Source organism: Oncorhynchus mykiss, chromosome 12 (genome assembly GCF_057628025.1).
Source record: "Oncorhynchus mykiss isolate SJ-2025 chromosome 12, ASM5762802v1, whole genome shotgun sequence".
NCBI classification, from domain to species: Eukaryota; Metazoa; Chordata; class Actinopteri; order Salmoniformes; family Salmonidae; genus Oncorhynchus; species Oncorhynchus mykiss.
The window spans coordinates 22,801,892-22,818,673 of NC_143033.1; the positions used below are offsets into that span (position 1 = coordinate 22,801,892).

Sequence of the window (16,782 nt, forward strand, 5' to 3'; positions counted from 1 at the left end):
TTCGCCATTTCTCCTTCTCCCAAATCCAGTCAGCTGATGTTCTGAAAGAGCTGCAAAATCTGGACCCTTTCTTTCTAAAATGATCTGCCGAAATTGTTGCCACCCCTATTACTAGCCTGTTCAACCTCTCTTTCGTGTCGTCTGAGATTCCCAAAGATTGGAAAGCAGCTGCGGTCACACTCTTGACCCAAACTGCCACAGACCTATATCTATCCTACACTGCCTTTCTAAGGTCTTCGAAAGCCAAGTCAACAAACAGATTACCGACCATTTCGAATCCCACCATACCTTCTCCGCTATGCAATCTGGTTTCAGAGCTGGTCATGGGTGCACCTCAGCCACACTCAAGGTCCTAAATGATATCTTAACCGCCATCGATAAGAAACAATATTGTGCAGCCGTATTCATTGACCTGGCCAAGGCTTTAGACTCTGTCAATCACCACATCTTCATCGGAAGACTCGACAGCCTTGGTTTCTCAAATGGTTGCCTCGCCTGGTTCACCAACTAATTCTCTGATAGAGTTCAGTGTGTCAAATCAGAGGGTCTGTTGTCCGGGCCTCTGGCAGTCTCTATGGGGGTGCCACAGGGTTCAATTCTTGAACCGACTCTCTTCTCTATATACATCAATGATGTTGCTCTTGCTGCTGGTGAGTCTCTGATCCACCTCTAAGCAGACGACACCATTCTGTATACTTCTGGCCCTTCTTTGGACACTGAGTTAACAACCCTCCAGACGAGCTTCAATCCCATACAACTCTCCTTCCATGGCCTCCAATTGCTCTTAAATACAAGTAAAACTAAATGCATGCTCTTCAACCAATCGCTGCCTGCACCTGCCCGCCTGTCCAACATCACTACTCTGGACGGCTCTGACTTAGAATATGTGGACAACTACAAATACCTGGGTGTCTGGTTAGACTGTAAACTCTCCTTCCAGACTGACATCAAACATCTCCAATCCAAAGTTAAATCTAGAATTGGCTTCCTATTTCGCAACAAAGCATCCTTCACTCATGCTGCCAAACATACCCTTGTAAAACTGACCATCCTACCAATCCTCGACTTTGGCGATGTCATTTACAAAATAGCCTCCAATACCCTACTCAATAAATTGGATGCAGCCTATCACAGTGCCATACGTTTTGTCACCAAAGCCCCATATACTACCCACCACTGCAACCTCTCGTTGGCTGGCCCTCGCTTCATACTCGTCGCCAAACCCACTGGCTCCAGGTCATTTACAAGACCCTGCTAGGTAAAATCCCCCCTTATCTCAGCTCGCTGGTCACCATAGCAGCACCCACCTGTAGCACACACTCCAGCAGGTATATCTCTCTGGTCACCCCCAAAACCAATTCTTCCTTTGGCCGCCTCTCCTTCCAGTTCTCTGCTGCCAATGACTGGAACGAACTACAAAATCTCTGAAACTGGAAACACGTATCTCCCTCACTAGCTTTAAGCACCAACTGTCAGAGCAGCTCACAGATTACTGCACCTGTACATAGTCCATCTATAATTTAGCCCAAACAACTACCTCTTTCCCTACTCAAATCAAATCAAATGTATTTATATAGCCCTTCGTACATCAGCTGATATCTCAAAGTGCTGTACAGAAACCCAGCCTAAAACCCCAAACAGCATGCAATGCAGGTGTTGAAGCACGTTGGCTAGGAAAAACTCCCTAGAAAGGCCAAAACCTAGGAAGACACCTAGAGAGGAACCAGGCTATAAGGGCCAGTCCTCTTCTGGCTGTGCCGGGTGGAGATTATAACAGAACATGGCCAAGATGTTCAAATGTTCATAAATGACCAGCATGGTAAAATAATTGTTCTGGGACAGGTAGCACGTCCGGTGAACAGGTCAGGATTTCATAGCCGCAGGCAGAACAGTTGAAACTGGAGCAGCAGCACGGTCAGGTGGACTGGGGACAGCAAGGAGTCATCATGCCAGGTAGTCTTGAGGCATGGTCCTAGGGCTCAGGTCCTCCGAGAGAGAGAAAGAAAGAGAGAAAGAGAGAATTAGAGAGAGCATACTTAAATTCACACAGGACACCAGATAAGACAGGAGAAGTACTCCAGATATAACAAACTGACCCTAGCCCCCCGACACATAAACTACTGCAGCATAAATACTGGAGGCTGAGACAGGAGGTGTCAGGAGACACTGTGGCCCCATCCGATGATACCCCCGGACAGGGCCAAACAGGAAGGATATAACCCCACCCACTTTGCCAAAGCACAGACCCCACACCACTAGAGGGATATCTTCAACCACCAACTTACCATCCTGAGACAAGGCCGAGTATAGCCCACAAAGATCTCTGCCACTGCACAACCCAAGGGGGGCGCCAACCCAGACAGGAAGATCACATCAGTGACTCAACCCACTCAAGTGACGCACCCCTCCTAGGGACGGCATGAAAGAGCACCAGTAAGCCAGTGACTCAGCTCCTGTAATAGGGTTAGAGGCAGAGAATCCCAGTGGAAAGAGGGGAACCGGCCAGGCAGAGACAGCAAGGGCGGTTCATTGCTCCAGAGCCTTTCCGTTCACCTTCACACTCCTGGACCAGACTACACTCAATCATATGACCCACTGAAGAGATGAGTCTTCAGTAAAGACTTAAAGGTTGAGACCTAGTTTGCGTCTCTCACATGGGTAGGCAGACCATTCCATAAAAATGGAGCTCTATAGGAGAAAGCCCTGCCTCCAGCTGTTTGCTTAGAAATTCTAGGGACAATTAGGAGGCCTGCGTCTTGTGACCATAGAGTACGTGTAGGTATGTACGGCAGGACCAAATCAGAGAGATAGGTAGGAGCAAGCCCATGTAATGCTTTGTAGGTTAGCAGTAAAACATTGAAATCAGCCCTTGCCTTGACAGGATGCCAGTGTAGGGAAGCTAGCACTGGAGTAATATGATCGAATTTGTTGGTTCTAGTCAGGATTCTAGCAGCCGTATTTAGCACTAACTGAAGTTTATTTAGTGCTTTATCCGGGTAGCCGGAAAGTAGAGTATTGCAGTAGTCTAACCTAGAAGTAACAAAAGCATGGATTAATTTTTCTGCATCATTTCTGGACAGAAGGTTTCGGATTTTTGCAATGTTACGTAGATGGAAAAAAGCTGTCCTTGAAACAGTCTTGATATGTTCGTCAAAAGAGAGACCAGGGTCCAGAGTAACGCGAGGTCCTTCACAGTTTTATTTGAGACGACTGTACAACCATTAAGATTCATTGTCAGATTCAACAGAAGATCTCTTTGTTTCTTGGGACCTAGAACAAGCATCTCTGTTTTGTCTGAGTTTAAAAGTATAAAGTTTGCAGCCATCCACTTCCTTATGTCTGAAATACAGGTTTCTAGCGAGGGCAATTTTGGGGCTTCACCATGTTTCATCGAAATGTACAGTTGTGTGTCATCCGCATAGCAGTGAAAGTTAACATTATGTTTTCAAATGACATATATATATAATGAAAACATAAAGTGGTCCTAAAACGGAACTTTGAGGAACACCAAAATTTACAGTTGATTTGTCAGAGGACAAACCGTTCACAGAGACAAACTGATATCTTTCCGACAGATAAGATCTAAACCAGGCCAGAACTTGTCCTTGTAGACCAATTTGGGTTTCCAATCTCTCCAAAAGAATGTGGTGATCGATGGTATCAAAGCAGCTCTAAGGTCTAGGAGCACGAGGACAGATGCAGAGCCTCGGTCTGATGCCATTAAAAGGTAATTTACCACCTCCACATGTGCAGTGTCAGAGCTATGATGGGATCTAAAACCAGACTGAAGCATTTCGTATACATTGTTTGTCTTCAGGAAGGCAGTGAGTTGCTGCGCAACAGCCTTTTGTAAAAGTTTTGAGAGGAATGGAAGATTCGATATAGGCCAATCGTTTTTAAAATATTTTCTAGGTCAAGGTTTGGCTTTTTCAAGAGAGGCTTTATTACTGCCACTTTTAGTGAGTTTGGTACACATCTGGTGGATAGAGAGCCATTTAGTATGTTCAACATAGGAGGGCCAAGCACAGGAAGCAGCTCTTTCAGTAGTTTAGTTGGAATAGGGTCCAGTATGCAGCTTGAAGGTTTAGAGGCCATGATTATTTTCATCATTGTGTCAAGAGATATAGTACTAAATCACTTGAGTGTCTCTCTTGATCCTAGGTCCTGGCAGAGTTGTGCAGACTCAGGACAACTGAGCTTTTAAGGAATACGCAGATTTAAAGAGGAGTCCATAATTTGCTTTCTAATAATCAGGATCTTTTCCTCAAAGAAGTTCATGAATTTATTACTGCTGAAGTGAAAGCCATCCTCACTTGGGGAATGCTGCTTTTTAGTTAGCTTTGCGACAGTATCGAAAATAAATTTCCCTACTGTATTTATTTAGCTCCTTTGCACCATTATTTCTATCTCTACTTTGCACATTCTTCCACTGCAAATCAACCATTCCAGTGTTTTACTTGTATTTAATTCGCCACCATGGCCTTTTTTTTTTTTTTACCTTTACCTCCCTTATCTCACCTCACTTGCTCACATTGTATATAGACTTATTATTGTACTGTATTATTGACTGTATGTTTGTTCTACTCCATGTGTAACTCTGTGCTGTTGTATGTGTCGAACTGCTTTGCTTTATCATGGCCAGGTTGCAATTGTAAATGAGAACTTGTTCTCAACTTGCCTACCTGGTTAAATAAAGGTGAAATAAAAATAAATAAATAAATTGGCTAACACTAGTTAGGATTGGCTCGCAAACCTACCTAGAACTTCCCTTATACTGGAAGCACAGACATAAAATGGTATCCACAATGTTATTCTGTTGTACATAGCGGTACTAATAAAAAAATATAATTTATCACATATACAAATCACCAACAATATTTTTCCACAAATTAACCACAAAAAAATTGTGGACCCCTTGCAAATCTCTGGCCTATGCTACTAGTGACAGAGGGTACAATGTAACAAAAATATATGGAACCAGAGAGGATGGAATGAAGAGCAGGGCCACTCCTGGAACTTCTGCATTGAGCATAAACCAGATTGAGCCCCCCCCCCTCCCCTCTCGGGGCACTGCAGACCAGACTCAGGTTTAAACAGAGAGGATTAGCTCGCAGTATGAGGTCGATGATTGCAGACAGGGAGTCATGCTAATGATTGATGATGAGTTTCTCATATACGTTTTCCTTGTTGGAGCCCGCCAAGTTAAAAAGAAGTGAGTAAACACACTCTGAAGAAGTAATTTGTATATTTTGTGAGTATAATCGCAATAGGGGTTGGACATCATTACTGTTTGCTAAACGACACATTTTGCAATGATTTATTATTATTATTATAGCACGCTCGTCTGAGGTTGCGTTCATAAATTGCCTCCTGTGTGCCAGTGTGTTCTCAGTCGTAAATGTAGAGCGTTGTCAGATTGTTTGTAAATTCAGTGCGCTTCCCGAGCACACACACTAGACGCTCTGACAGAGGAGAATGGCTGAAAACCCTAACGTTAGCTACATACGGAGAAGGGTTTTCGAGAGCTAGTAAGCAGCTTAGTTAGCTAACTTGCTCGCTAGCTAGCTTCAATATTGTTATGTTAGCTAGCTAGATAGCTAAATATATCTAAAAATAGCTATCTAAATGTTAACAAGTAAATCTGCTTTGTAACAATAGATTTTCTGAGTTCGAACTAGTTCTGTGTGTTCTGCATCTGTTGTCCAAATGGGAAAGATCAGTGATGGTTGCTAGGTAACACTACTTAGCTAGCAATTTAGTAAGCTGCTAACCAGCTGTTGCTGTGTTGTTTATAACAGCACCATATGGGACCTCTACTAGTTATGTACTGTATCTACTGACGTTTAATAACTCTGTGTAAGAGCATTATAACACTGAGCTAGCTAACTGTTCAGTTAACATGGCAATTGAACATCAGTTGTGTCCCACATCTAACTATTTAACCAGCCTTCACTATACAGGATAGCTACACCAATATCTGTATTTTTCCAGGGCAGTCTCATCCCTTTTGCAAAGGAACCATAAAAAACAACCTATACAAACAGACTGGAGGTTTACCCTTTTTCTTTTGAAGAATGGATCAAGTTGAGGACTGAAGGTTTGGATGCTCTGACATTACTGGATCCTTTATTATAGTCTTCATGATGAGATCAGTCTGCTCTCCTAGACATTGACTTGAGCTTCCCCAGGCCCGATGTGCCCATGAAGCCCTTGTTTCAGTGCAGGCTTCAGAAGCTGAGGCTATAAAGGGACAAGAGGACTAATCTGCAGCCTTAGTCTTGGTCCTGGACTTCTCTTTAGTCCTTTATCAGTCCTCCCTGTTCCCTGCCATATCCCCTCACCACTCCACTGCACCACAGCCCCGGCTTCACCTGTGGCCAACATGGGCTGGTTCCTCCTCCCATTTGATAACCTGCTGTGTATAGTCCTTGGTATATCCTTCACTGTGGGATTCAGCTCGCTGCTAGTCATAGTCGTGCCGGCCGTCCTTGGAGTGTCCATTGGGATCCGCAGACTGTACATGAAGAGTCTTCTCAAGGTCTTTGAGGTGAGTTTGCTTCACACTGTCACAATGGGTCCGATTCCGACTCTACTTAAGCGTGCGTAAATGGAACGTTTTTATGCACTTTTCTCTATATGCGTATTCTGACCTTGAACTTACACACCTTTTCTCATGCTTAAGATCTAGTGAAACTACCATGTCCAAGTGGAAAAAGCATCTTTATTTTTTCTGTTAGAAATACCACCATTATCCATGCACTGTAATTTACAACTTGATAAGAGCTAGTTAAATGAGTAATCAGTTTGGATATGGGAATTATAAATAAAAATAACACTTGTTTTAGGTCTATTTGACCTTATAATCGCTGGAGACATGTGAAACCAGTCATATGGAAGCAAACTGAAGCATAGCAACAGATCAACTTCCCCACAGTAAAGTTGATGAAATGCTGTGACATTATGCACAATTTAAATTGTACAGCCTTTTAACTTGCAGGGATGGTCACTCAAATGTCTTAGTTACAGGCTACCCCCGACTTTCTCTTTTTCCTATTTCTATCACGTTAAATATTAGCCACTATCAGTATCGACCTTCAGTAGGCCTAATAACCACACATATTCAACTGCCAATTTACTGTTAGTTCCCTTCAGTTGATATAGGTTACATTATCATTATATTTAATTACATTGTTTCGTTTACCTTCGTTTGTTTCCTCTGTGAACTCCGGTAAGGTCATGTTGTTATTGCAGGCTAATTAAATCGTAATGGAGTGGTGCGCAGACCAAGCCGTAACAGTCTGAACCCGACGCATTGCGCAACACTTGTAACCGCGTGATGACACAGCCATGTTTAGTGCAGGCAGTAGACAAGGGTAACAGGGTATATATACTGTTGTAGACTGTTCTATTATAATTATATCTACACTAATCTTCCAACATTACCATAGGTTGAAGAAATGAATGTGGAATTTTTCTGAATGAATCAAACCACCGTTTTCCTTCTTTTGTTTGTAAAGGCTCTCCAAACCTGTTTTTTAAATGATTCATAAATACTTTCCTAAACCTAAATAATCTACAAAATCTTTGTATTTTTAAATCTACCAATTGGTGCTGAAACGTAGACGAATATGCATATATTTAGATGGATTTCTTTAATTGATCCCTAATATTCAGAACCCGTTCTGTCGATATATTCTTGTGTGTATGTAGACAAAATTCTACTAAAAGGATGGCTTAAGGTAAAAGTCCTAAAACCCCTATTGAATAAAAACTACACGAGAAAATCTGTTGGCCAGCAAATGGGAGGGTTTTCAATAGTTTAATGAAATTTATTCAGAGCGCGCAAGAGAGTGTTACGCGACTGAATAAGATAAGTCTGAATACCAACACCTGAGAAGTGCATAGAGAAGGCGTCAATTCCTAACTCAGAATTGGGCCCTTAGTGAATGCCTGCTTCGAGATATTTTTGAAAAACTTTGATAGGCGACTTTCATACAATCCTATACAAAGTAATTGTATTCCAGTTTTAATGTATGAACTTGAACTATGCATATATTTTGAATTCGCTTAGCAGTAAGGGGCGTTCATCTAAGGCCAGGCTCAATTTAGAATAGCTGCCCTTATTACACCCCAGGTTGTGTCTGATCGGCTTTGTGGAGAGACTAGTCACCTCAGCTTGGCTCTTTTTCCCCCTAATGTGGTCAGTCAACTTCACTGACAATAAATGGCATTATAGACATCGTTCTGTGGAGCAATTCATATAATTTTATTTTTCATTCACTAAAGTGAGCACGAGAGACCACTACCCTCAGTGGATTTGTGAAATTTGTCCTCTGGTGGCAGTGTGTGTGTGGTCTTTGGTTCTCCCCTAACACATGACATTTGACATCAACCTGTTGCCTCTGTCAGGAGCATGTCACAGTGCCTTTGGCTGTAAGTGCTGAATTAGCCTAGCAGCATTGCACTTTCAAATTACTAGGGATTTCATATCAATATGATTATAATCTCCTACACATTCAAACACAGGATTGAGGTTCTTTTCAAGGAAATCATGAGTGAATTAGGCCTAGGTGTGGGGCAGCCACAGGAAATGTGGAGGAAATGGTTTAGGAAGGGATATACAGTAGTCTTCACTGGTCTACCCGAACCTGAATACCTGGCCCGGGACCTGAGCAGGTCCAAATTCTATGTAACCACAGCTGATAGACCCGAATAGACCTGACCACTTCTGGTTCGGGTCTGATTGTCCTCGGGTCCGTTCGGATCCTCCTTTTTTATGGGGTGGCAGGTAGCCTAGTGGTTAGAGTGTTGGGCCGAAAAGTTGCTAGATCACATCCCAGAGCTGACAAGATAAAAATCTGTCATTCTGTCCCTGAACAAGGCAGTTAACCCACTGTTTCTAGGCTGTCATTGTAAATAAGAATTTGTTCTTAACTGACTTGCCTAGTTAAATGTAAAATATTTTTAAAAATGATTGGGATGGTTCGAGTCCTTCCGGGTCCATACCTCCTAATATACAATAACATGGAGAGATACACTGCTCTGTAATATGTGTTCTGTGGTTATGTGTATAACATGCAGTGACGTGGTCTTTGCAGGTGGCACTGTTTACATTATGGGAGCCACAAATAGTTGAGTTGGCCAATTTGAAGCATAGCTACTGTAATTATATTGATTGCTAATTGCTGACCCATAAAAGACACAGTGAACATATTTTGCGGTCATACAGTGATGTGGGCTGTTTTCAGTCTGTCCCTCAATGGAAACCTCATGCCCCCCAAATACTCCAGACTGCCTGTTTCATGCTTATGGGCCTGTTTAAGATAGCTGTTGTGTTCTTATTCTCTGTGGATCTGCCTACTCAGCTCTTGACTCCTTGTCAGTTGTACCATGTGATGTAGTCTTGCTAGGCCAGGCTAACATAATCATTTAGGAGATACAGTCTGGTCCCCAAGACTATCTGTGATGCACCTTCAGGCTTATGAATGACGATATCTTGGTACAGAGAAATGATTGCTTCTCATAAAATGATAAGAATTATGAATATAAATGTCATAAACTATAGAATATGGCTTGTAAATACCTTTGGGATAGAATTCATGGTTTAAAGTTAATGTACAACTAATGTATGATACCCCCCTCTTTTTTTAGTGGGCTACTGTGCGGATGGAGAGAGGCGCAAAGGAGAAGAATCAACATCTTTATAAACCCTATAGTAATGGTACGACCTTTTAATGTACATCTCTCACTTATGGGAATGGCAATGTCTCTGTTGTTGCGTTAACTCTGTCTCTCTTTCCATCCCTCTCCCTCCCTCACTCCCTCTCTGTCTCAGGTATCATAGCTAAAGAACTGTCCTCTCTGGAGCAGGAGATCCAGGAGCTCCGTGCCAGCGGCACCACTCTGAGCTCTGAGCCTGAGTTTGAGATGGCCGACATCATGTATTTCTGCCGGCGGGGGGTGGAGAGCATCGTGGATGACGAGGTGACCAAGCGCTTTTCTGCTCAGGAGCTGGAGTCCTGGAACCTGCTGACCCGCAGCAACTTCAACGCCCGCCACATCAGCCTGCGACTCAGCGTGCTCTGGGGACTGGGTCTCTTCATCCGCTATGGCTTCCTGCTGCCACTCAGGTCAGAGGTCAAGAGTCAGGGTCAGCATCTAAGGCAGGAAACGTCTTTGCTAGTTATTGGCCAACAAGGAGCTGTTGTGGACATCAAGATGTCTACAAATGAGATTTATGAGAATTGTGTTTATTTAGCATGAAATACAATTTTTTTGTGGGTTTTGCACATCACAACCTTTTGTTGTAAACAAAATTGATATGTGGTGGACTGTTTTGTGTTCTACAGGGTTACTCTGGCAGCCTCTGGTATTGGTCTGCTTGTGGTCTTGACTACCATAGTGGGCTTCATACCAAGCGGCTGGTACGTTTCCACCAACACCCTCAGAATTACCACAAACTTACAGTACCTTATCTACAAGAAGATTCTGTGTTGGTGAAAGCCTTATTGTCAGTGTGTTGATCTCCTCAGGTTAAGGACGTACCTCAGTGAGAAGATTCATCTGATGTCTTATCGCATCTGTGTCCGATCCCTCACTGCCATCATCACCTATCACAACAGGTACTGTAGACCAACCAAATGCTCACTGGCTAGTATTCACAACATCAGCTCAGACAACAGAGACACAAACCTACTGTATTTTGTCACAGCTTTCTGCCCATTTAGTGACTCACCACCCTATCTTGTACTGAGCTCAAAGCCAGTCTTACAGTGCCTTCATAAAGTATTCATATCCTTTGACTTATTCCATATTTTGTGTTACAGCCTGAATTCAAAATGGTTTAAATAGATTTTGTGAAAACATGTTTTTAGAAATGTTAGCACATTTATTGAACATTAAATAAATAAATAATAATTGACATAAGTATTCACACCCCAGAGCACCTTTGGTGGCGATTACAGCGTTGAGTTGTCTTGGGTATGTCTGTATCAGCTTTGAGTTGTCTTGGGTATGTCTGTATCAGCTTTGAGTTGTCTTGGGTATGTCTGTATCAGCTTTGAGTTGTCTTGGGTATGTCTGTATCAGCTTTGAGTTGTCTTGGGTATGTCTGTATCAGCTTTGAGTTGTCTTGGGTATGTCTGTATCAGCTTTGAGTTGTCTTGGGTATGTCTGTATCAGCTTTGAGTTGTCTTGGGTATGTCTGTATCAGCTTTGAGTTGTCTTGGGTATGTCTGTATCAGCTTTGAGTTGTCTTGAGTTGTCTTGAGTTGTCTGTATCAGCTTTGCACATCTGGATTTGGGGATTTTCTCCCATTCTTCCTTGCAGATTTTCTCAAGCTCTGTTAAGTTAGATGGGGAGTGGCAGTGAACAGCAATCTTCAAATCTTTCCATAGATTTTCAATGTGATTCAGGTCTGGGCTTTAGCTGGGTCACTCAAGGACTTTCATATTCTTGTTCTAAAGCCATCCCAGTGTTACCTTGGCTGTATGCTTGGGGTCATTGTCTTGTTAGAAAGTAAATCTTCACCCCAGTCTAAGGTCTTTTTCACTCTGAAGCAGGTTGATTGCTAACATTAGCAACGACAGATTGTTCACTTCCCTGACCTAGGTCCTTCTTGCCCGGTTGCTCGGTTTGGTCGGGCGGCCAGCTCTTGGCAGTCTGGGTAATTCCATATGTTTTTTAATTTCCTGGAATTTCTTGGAAACATTCAACATTCTAGAAATTGCTTTATACCCTTCCCCAGATATATGCCTCATCAGACATGTCTACAGACATTTCCTAAGACTTCATGGTATAGTTTCTGCTCTGACATGCACTGTCAACTGTGGGACCTTTATATAGACAGGTGTGTTTCTTTCTAAATCATGTCCAAACAATTGAATTGGCCACAGCTGGACTCCTATGTTTTTTATATATATTTTTTATTTAACATTTATTTAACTAGGCAAGTCAGGTAAGAACAAATTCTTATTTACAATGACGACCTACCGGGGAACAGTGGGTTAACTGCCTTGTTCATGGGCAGAACGACAGATTTTTACCTTGTTAGCTCGGGGATTCGATCCGGAAACCGTTTGGTTACTGGCCCAACGCTCTAACCACTAGGCTATCTGCTGCCCCAAATCAAGTTGTAGGGACATCTCAAGGATGATCAAAGGAAATTGTCTGCACCTGAGCTACATTTGGAGTGTCAAAGCAAAGGGTTGTGAAAATGAATTTCATTTTCAATAAATTAGCAAAAATTTCTGTTTTCATGTTTTCACTTTGTCATTATTGTATTGTGTGTAGATAGATGGGTGTGATTTAAAAAAAAAAATCATCCAGTTGGAATTCAGGCTGTAATACAAAATGTGTATGTCAATTAGGGTGGCACACACTGGTTGTTGGTAGTTTTATGAGCTAGGCGGTTTTGTTAATGTGTCTCATTCAGTCGTTTCTTTGCTCTGCCGACAGTGAGAACAAACCAAAGAATGGAGGCATCTGTGTGGCGAATCACACAACTCCCATTGACGTCATCATCCTGGCCAATGATGGCTGCTATTCTATGGTACTGTATGTAGATCCTAGTGTGTAACAGTAAGCATTGTGTGTGTGTGTGTGTGTGTGTGTGTGTGTGTGTGTGTGTGTGTGTGTGTGTGTGTGTGTGTGTGTGTGTGTGTGTGTGTGTGTGTGTGTGTGTGTGTGTGTGTGTGTGTGTGTGTGTGTGTTAGTACGGAATATGTGGGGCGCTTGGGAGACAGATGTATAACCCATTCTTTGCCAAGATGTTTAGTTCAAGATTCCCACTCAGTCATCACTTCCTCTCTCAGGTTGGCCAGATCCATGGTGGTTTGATCGGGGTAGTCCAGAGAGCCATGGTGAAATCCAGTCCCCACATCTGGTTTGAGAGATCTGAAGTCAAAGACCGCCACCTTGTGGCCGAAAGGTAATGTTGCAGCTGCATGTTGCGGAAACCATACTTTCCTTCCATTTCTCATTGTCAGACTTGGCGAAGGCATTAAAAAGCAACGAATGCATTCTTATAATGTGGTGAAAACAGTTCTATTATTAGTAGCGCTGTGACGGTCATGGAAGTTTGGATGATGGTTTTTGTTGCACATTTTCTCCTCTCCTTCACTCCGGACTGCATGTGTTGCTATAGAAATATGCTTCTTAATTGTGATCATTCAGTCAGCTCTTCGTTCGACGGTTATTTTATTTTCGTGACGGTCTTCATCCATAACCGTCGGTTATACGGTAATATGGTAATTTTCCCATCCCTAGTTATAAACATGTTATTTACACTGTTCTGTATTTTCATTTTCCAGGCTTAGCAATCATGTAGCAGACAAAACTAAACACCCCATCCTCATCTTCCCAGAGGGTTAGTATGAAAACGGACCCTTTTCTGATGGATCGAGTGCTGCTCAAATAGAAATGAGATATGGCAACTAATGAAGGCTGTAGTGATGATGAAAATTCACCCTATGTCGGATCTGTGTGAGTGTGTAATGATGTGGCGTGACAATGTGTTTCTCACTCAGGCACATGCATCAACAATACCTCAGTGATGATGTTCAAAAAGGGCAGCTTTGAGATAGGCTGTACTGTCTACCCTGTGGCCATTAAGGTAGTCTCTCCCTCTCTCTCTACTGCCGTTTTATCTATTATTCTCTCTCAACCACCTAACCCTCTCCCTTTGACCTCCCTGTGACAGTATGACCCTAGGTTTGGCGACGCGTTCTGGAACAGCAGTAAGTTTGGGATGGTCAACTACCTGCTGAGGATGATGAGCAGTTGGGCCATCGTCTGCAGTGTCTGGTACCTTCCACCTATGAGCAGAGAGGTGTGGCCTTTGTTTTGGTTTAGCCCAGTAACGTTGTTATTATTGATTTGTATAATGCAGTTATAAACCAGGGAATCCCCTAAGGTCTAGACCTAAATAATCCTAACAGTGATAAGTCAAAAACTCCATCCTGGTATGGAGACTCAATGTTAACTGTCTGACTGAGCCATCTCTGTTGTTGTCTGCGTAGGAGGGAGAGGATGCGGTGCAGTTTGCCAACAGAGTAAAAGCAGCCATCGCCACGCAGGGAGGACTGGTGGACCTGCTGTGGTGAGTTTCAGTGAATACGCATCTCACACGCACACACATTCTGTCTAGCACGATTCCTAGCAGTGTGTTTATCATGGTGTGTACATTCTTGCAAGTGTACATGTGTTGAGGGTTGTACAAAACTGCTCTTCCCTGTGTTTATCTGTTTGCTCTAAGGGATGGAGGGCTGAAACGAGGGAAGGTGAAAAATACGTTCAAAGAGGAGCAGCAGAAGCTGTACAGCAAGGTGCTGGTTGGAGACCAGGAGGACCAAGGTGAAGACAGACCACAGGAAGATGAAGAAGAAGAAGAAGAAGAATTAGAAGAGGGGGACCAAAATGAAGACAGACCACTTGAAGATTACACACCCAGACCACTGGAAGACTGCTCTCTGAGACTACAAGAAGAAGAGGAGGAGAGAGGCTCAGAGACACCAATGAAGGACCAATGAGGGTGGGGGTTCCATTCCTACCAGGTTATTAAGTGTCAGCGGAGCCCCACTCACTGTCTTGGTGAGGCACTAGACCAGAGGATTTATTGGATTGGAAGCCTTAAAGTAATTTCAATAACAATGAACTACTCAGAGACCATTTCAATAGCAATTAACTACTCAGAGACCATGTAGTGCAACTGAAACAGTATCATTTTCTACAGGCTGTAAGCCACATACTTTTGAGTTTGTGCTGCACTATGCACAGTCATTTTATGAATGTTAACTGTTTTAATACTGTATTTAAATGTTTATCTTTAATATTTTCTTTGTATTTATGCCATTTTGACCACTATATTTGGGTAATTTTGGGTAGTGCAATTAGGTCCCCCAAAACTTGATTAAAACAATGTATCATAAAGAGGACATGTTAAACTTAATAAAATTAATTTCTGCCTGTTTTGGCCTTCCATGGTGACATCACCATACAGGTAAATTAATAGACCAATAAGAAAGAGGGTGCCAAATCTCCTGCCAATAACAGCACATTTGTACTTTTCCCCTCCCCACTCAGACTACTCCCAGACAATCCTAGCAAAATTCTTGCTTGAGAAATTGCCCTTTGCTAAGAAGCTATTCTTGTTAGTTTTCAATTAAAATTTCAATTAAACTTTTTACCCAGAAATTATTTGATATTGAGATAAAATGGCTGCATTGGAACTTTTAAAGTAACAGGGTTGACTTAACAGGATTTAAGTTTTCATCTTAAATTAGCCATAACATGTGTGCAATAGGGATGGGCAATTGAATGCATGCTTCATCACAATTATTATTTTATTTTATTTGTACATTTCTACCCTCTCTATCTATGGGGAAACATTCAGTTATCCACCACACAACACCAGAAAATGACCAAAAAGCTTTTACATTATGATTTGATGTCATAGTTTCTATAGAGAAAATATTTTATAAAAGGAATAGTTTAAAGTAGAGTTCCATTAATGTAACAGGGTGGCCCCTAAAATGAGGGACAAATGTAAGTTATTCACTTATCGCGTGAAGTAAATAATAATCTTCAGAAATGACTTTGTCAAAGCAATAAAATAACTAGGGCTTTACAATGATGGAGAAATGTTTGGGTTAAGTGGGTTAAAATCCTACTAGAAGTCTGGAAAACACGAGGGACATGTCAAAATGCTGATTTTTGGCACTTTAGCAAGTCTTTAGTCAAATAAAAATCTGTTAACGTTAAATGGCACTTTAATATAACAGGCTTTTTAGTATTGGTGCACAATTACAACTTCAAATATCAAAGGGAGGCAAAAGGCACTCTATTCGTGGAACGATCCATTTATGCATATTGTGAAAACAGGAGGAAAGGTTACAAAGCCACAGCAGACCAAATATGCAGATAATGGGTCAATATGTGTCACAGTCCTAGACAATAGAGAACATGACACGGAAGACTGTTACCATGTTATCTAAATAAGCTTTGTTGTACAATTAATGGTAAAATGTATTGCATTTCTAAAAGTTAACAATACTGTCATAAATTCAGTGTGTGTGAAATTAGGCTAAATATAAGCCCCACTGATAATTGTATCAAAATACACTGAACAAAAATATAAATGCAACACTTAAAGTGTTGGTCCTATGTTTCATGAGCTGAAATAAAAGATCACAGAAAATGTCCATATGCACAAAAAGCTTATTTCTCAAAAATGTTGTGCACGCATTTGTTTACATCTCTGTTAGTGAGCAGTTCTCCTTTGTCAAGATATGCCACACCTGTCAGGTGGATGGATTATCAAGAAGCTGATTAAACAGCATGATTATTACACCTTGTGCTGGGGACAATAAATGTCCACTCTAAAATATGCAGTTTTGTCACACAACACAATGCCGCAGATGTCTAAAGTTTTGAGGGAGCGTACAATTGGCATGCTGACAGCAGGAATGTCAACCAGAACTGTTAATTTAATATTAATTTCTCTACCATAAGCCGCCTCCAATGTCATTTTATAGAAATTGTCAGTACATCCAACCGGCCGCACAACCGCAGACCACTTGTAACCATGCCAGCCCAGGACCTTCACATCAAGCTTCTTCACCTGTGGGATCGTCTGAGACCAGCCACCCGCACAGCTAATGAAACAGGAGTATTTCTGTCTGTAATAAAGCCCTTTTGTGGAGAAAAAAATATTTCTGATTGGTTGGGCCTGGCTCCCCAGTGTGTAGGCCTATGCCCTCCCAGGTCCACACATGGGCACCCCT

General features: G+C 42.1%; 1 protein-coding gene across 2 annotated transcripts; it reads left to right on the forward strand.

The window, feature by feature from the left end:
* Window positions 1-5,058: 5,058 nt before the first annotated feature.
* On the forward strand, window positions 5,059-16,200 carry LOC110537208 (glycerol-3-phosphate acyltransferase 4). 2 transcript variants are annotated; one of them, XM_021623075.3, is made up of 13 exons: window positions 5,059-5,212; window positions 5,992-6,547; window positions 9,652-9,721; window positions 9,836-10,130; window positions 10,350-10,424; window positions 10,533-10,622; window positions 12,458-12,551; window positions 12,814-12,929; window positions 13,312-13,367; window positions 13,528-13,613; window positions 13,701-13,829; window positions 14,020-14,099; window positions 14,256-16,200. In XM_021623075.3, the coding sequence occupies exons 2-13, from the start codon at window positions 6,383-6,385 to the stop codon at window positions 14,527-14,529; spliced, it is 1,530 nt and encodes a 509-aa protein (XP_021478750.2). In that variant the 5' UTR covers window positions 5,059-5,212; window positions 5,992-6,382; the 3' UTR covers window positions 14,530-16,200. The 2 variants fall into 2 exon arrangements, with proteins under 2 accessions (XP_021478750.2, XP_090048152.1); XM_090192026.1 differs by lacking the exon at window positions 5,059-5,212 and having other exon boundaries at window positions 5,453-6,547.
* Window positions 16,201-16,782: the final 582 nt, after the last annotated feature.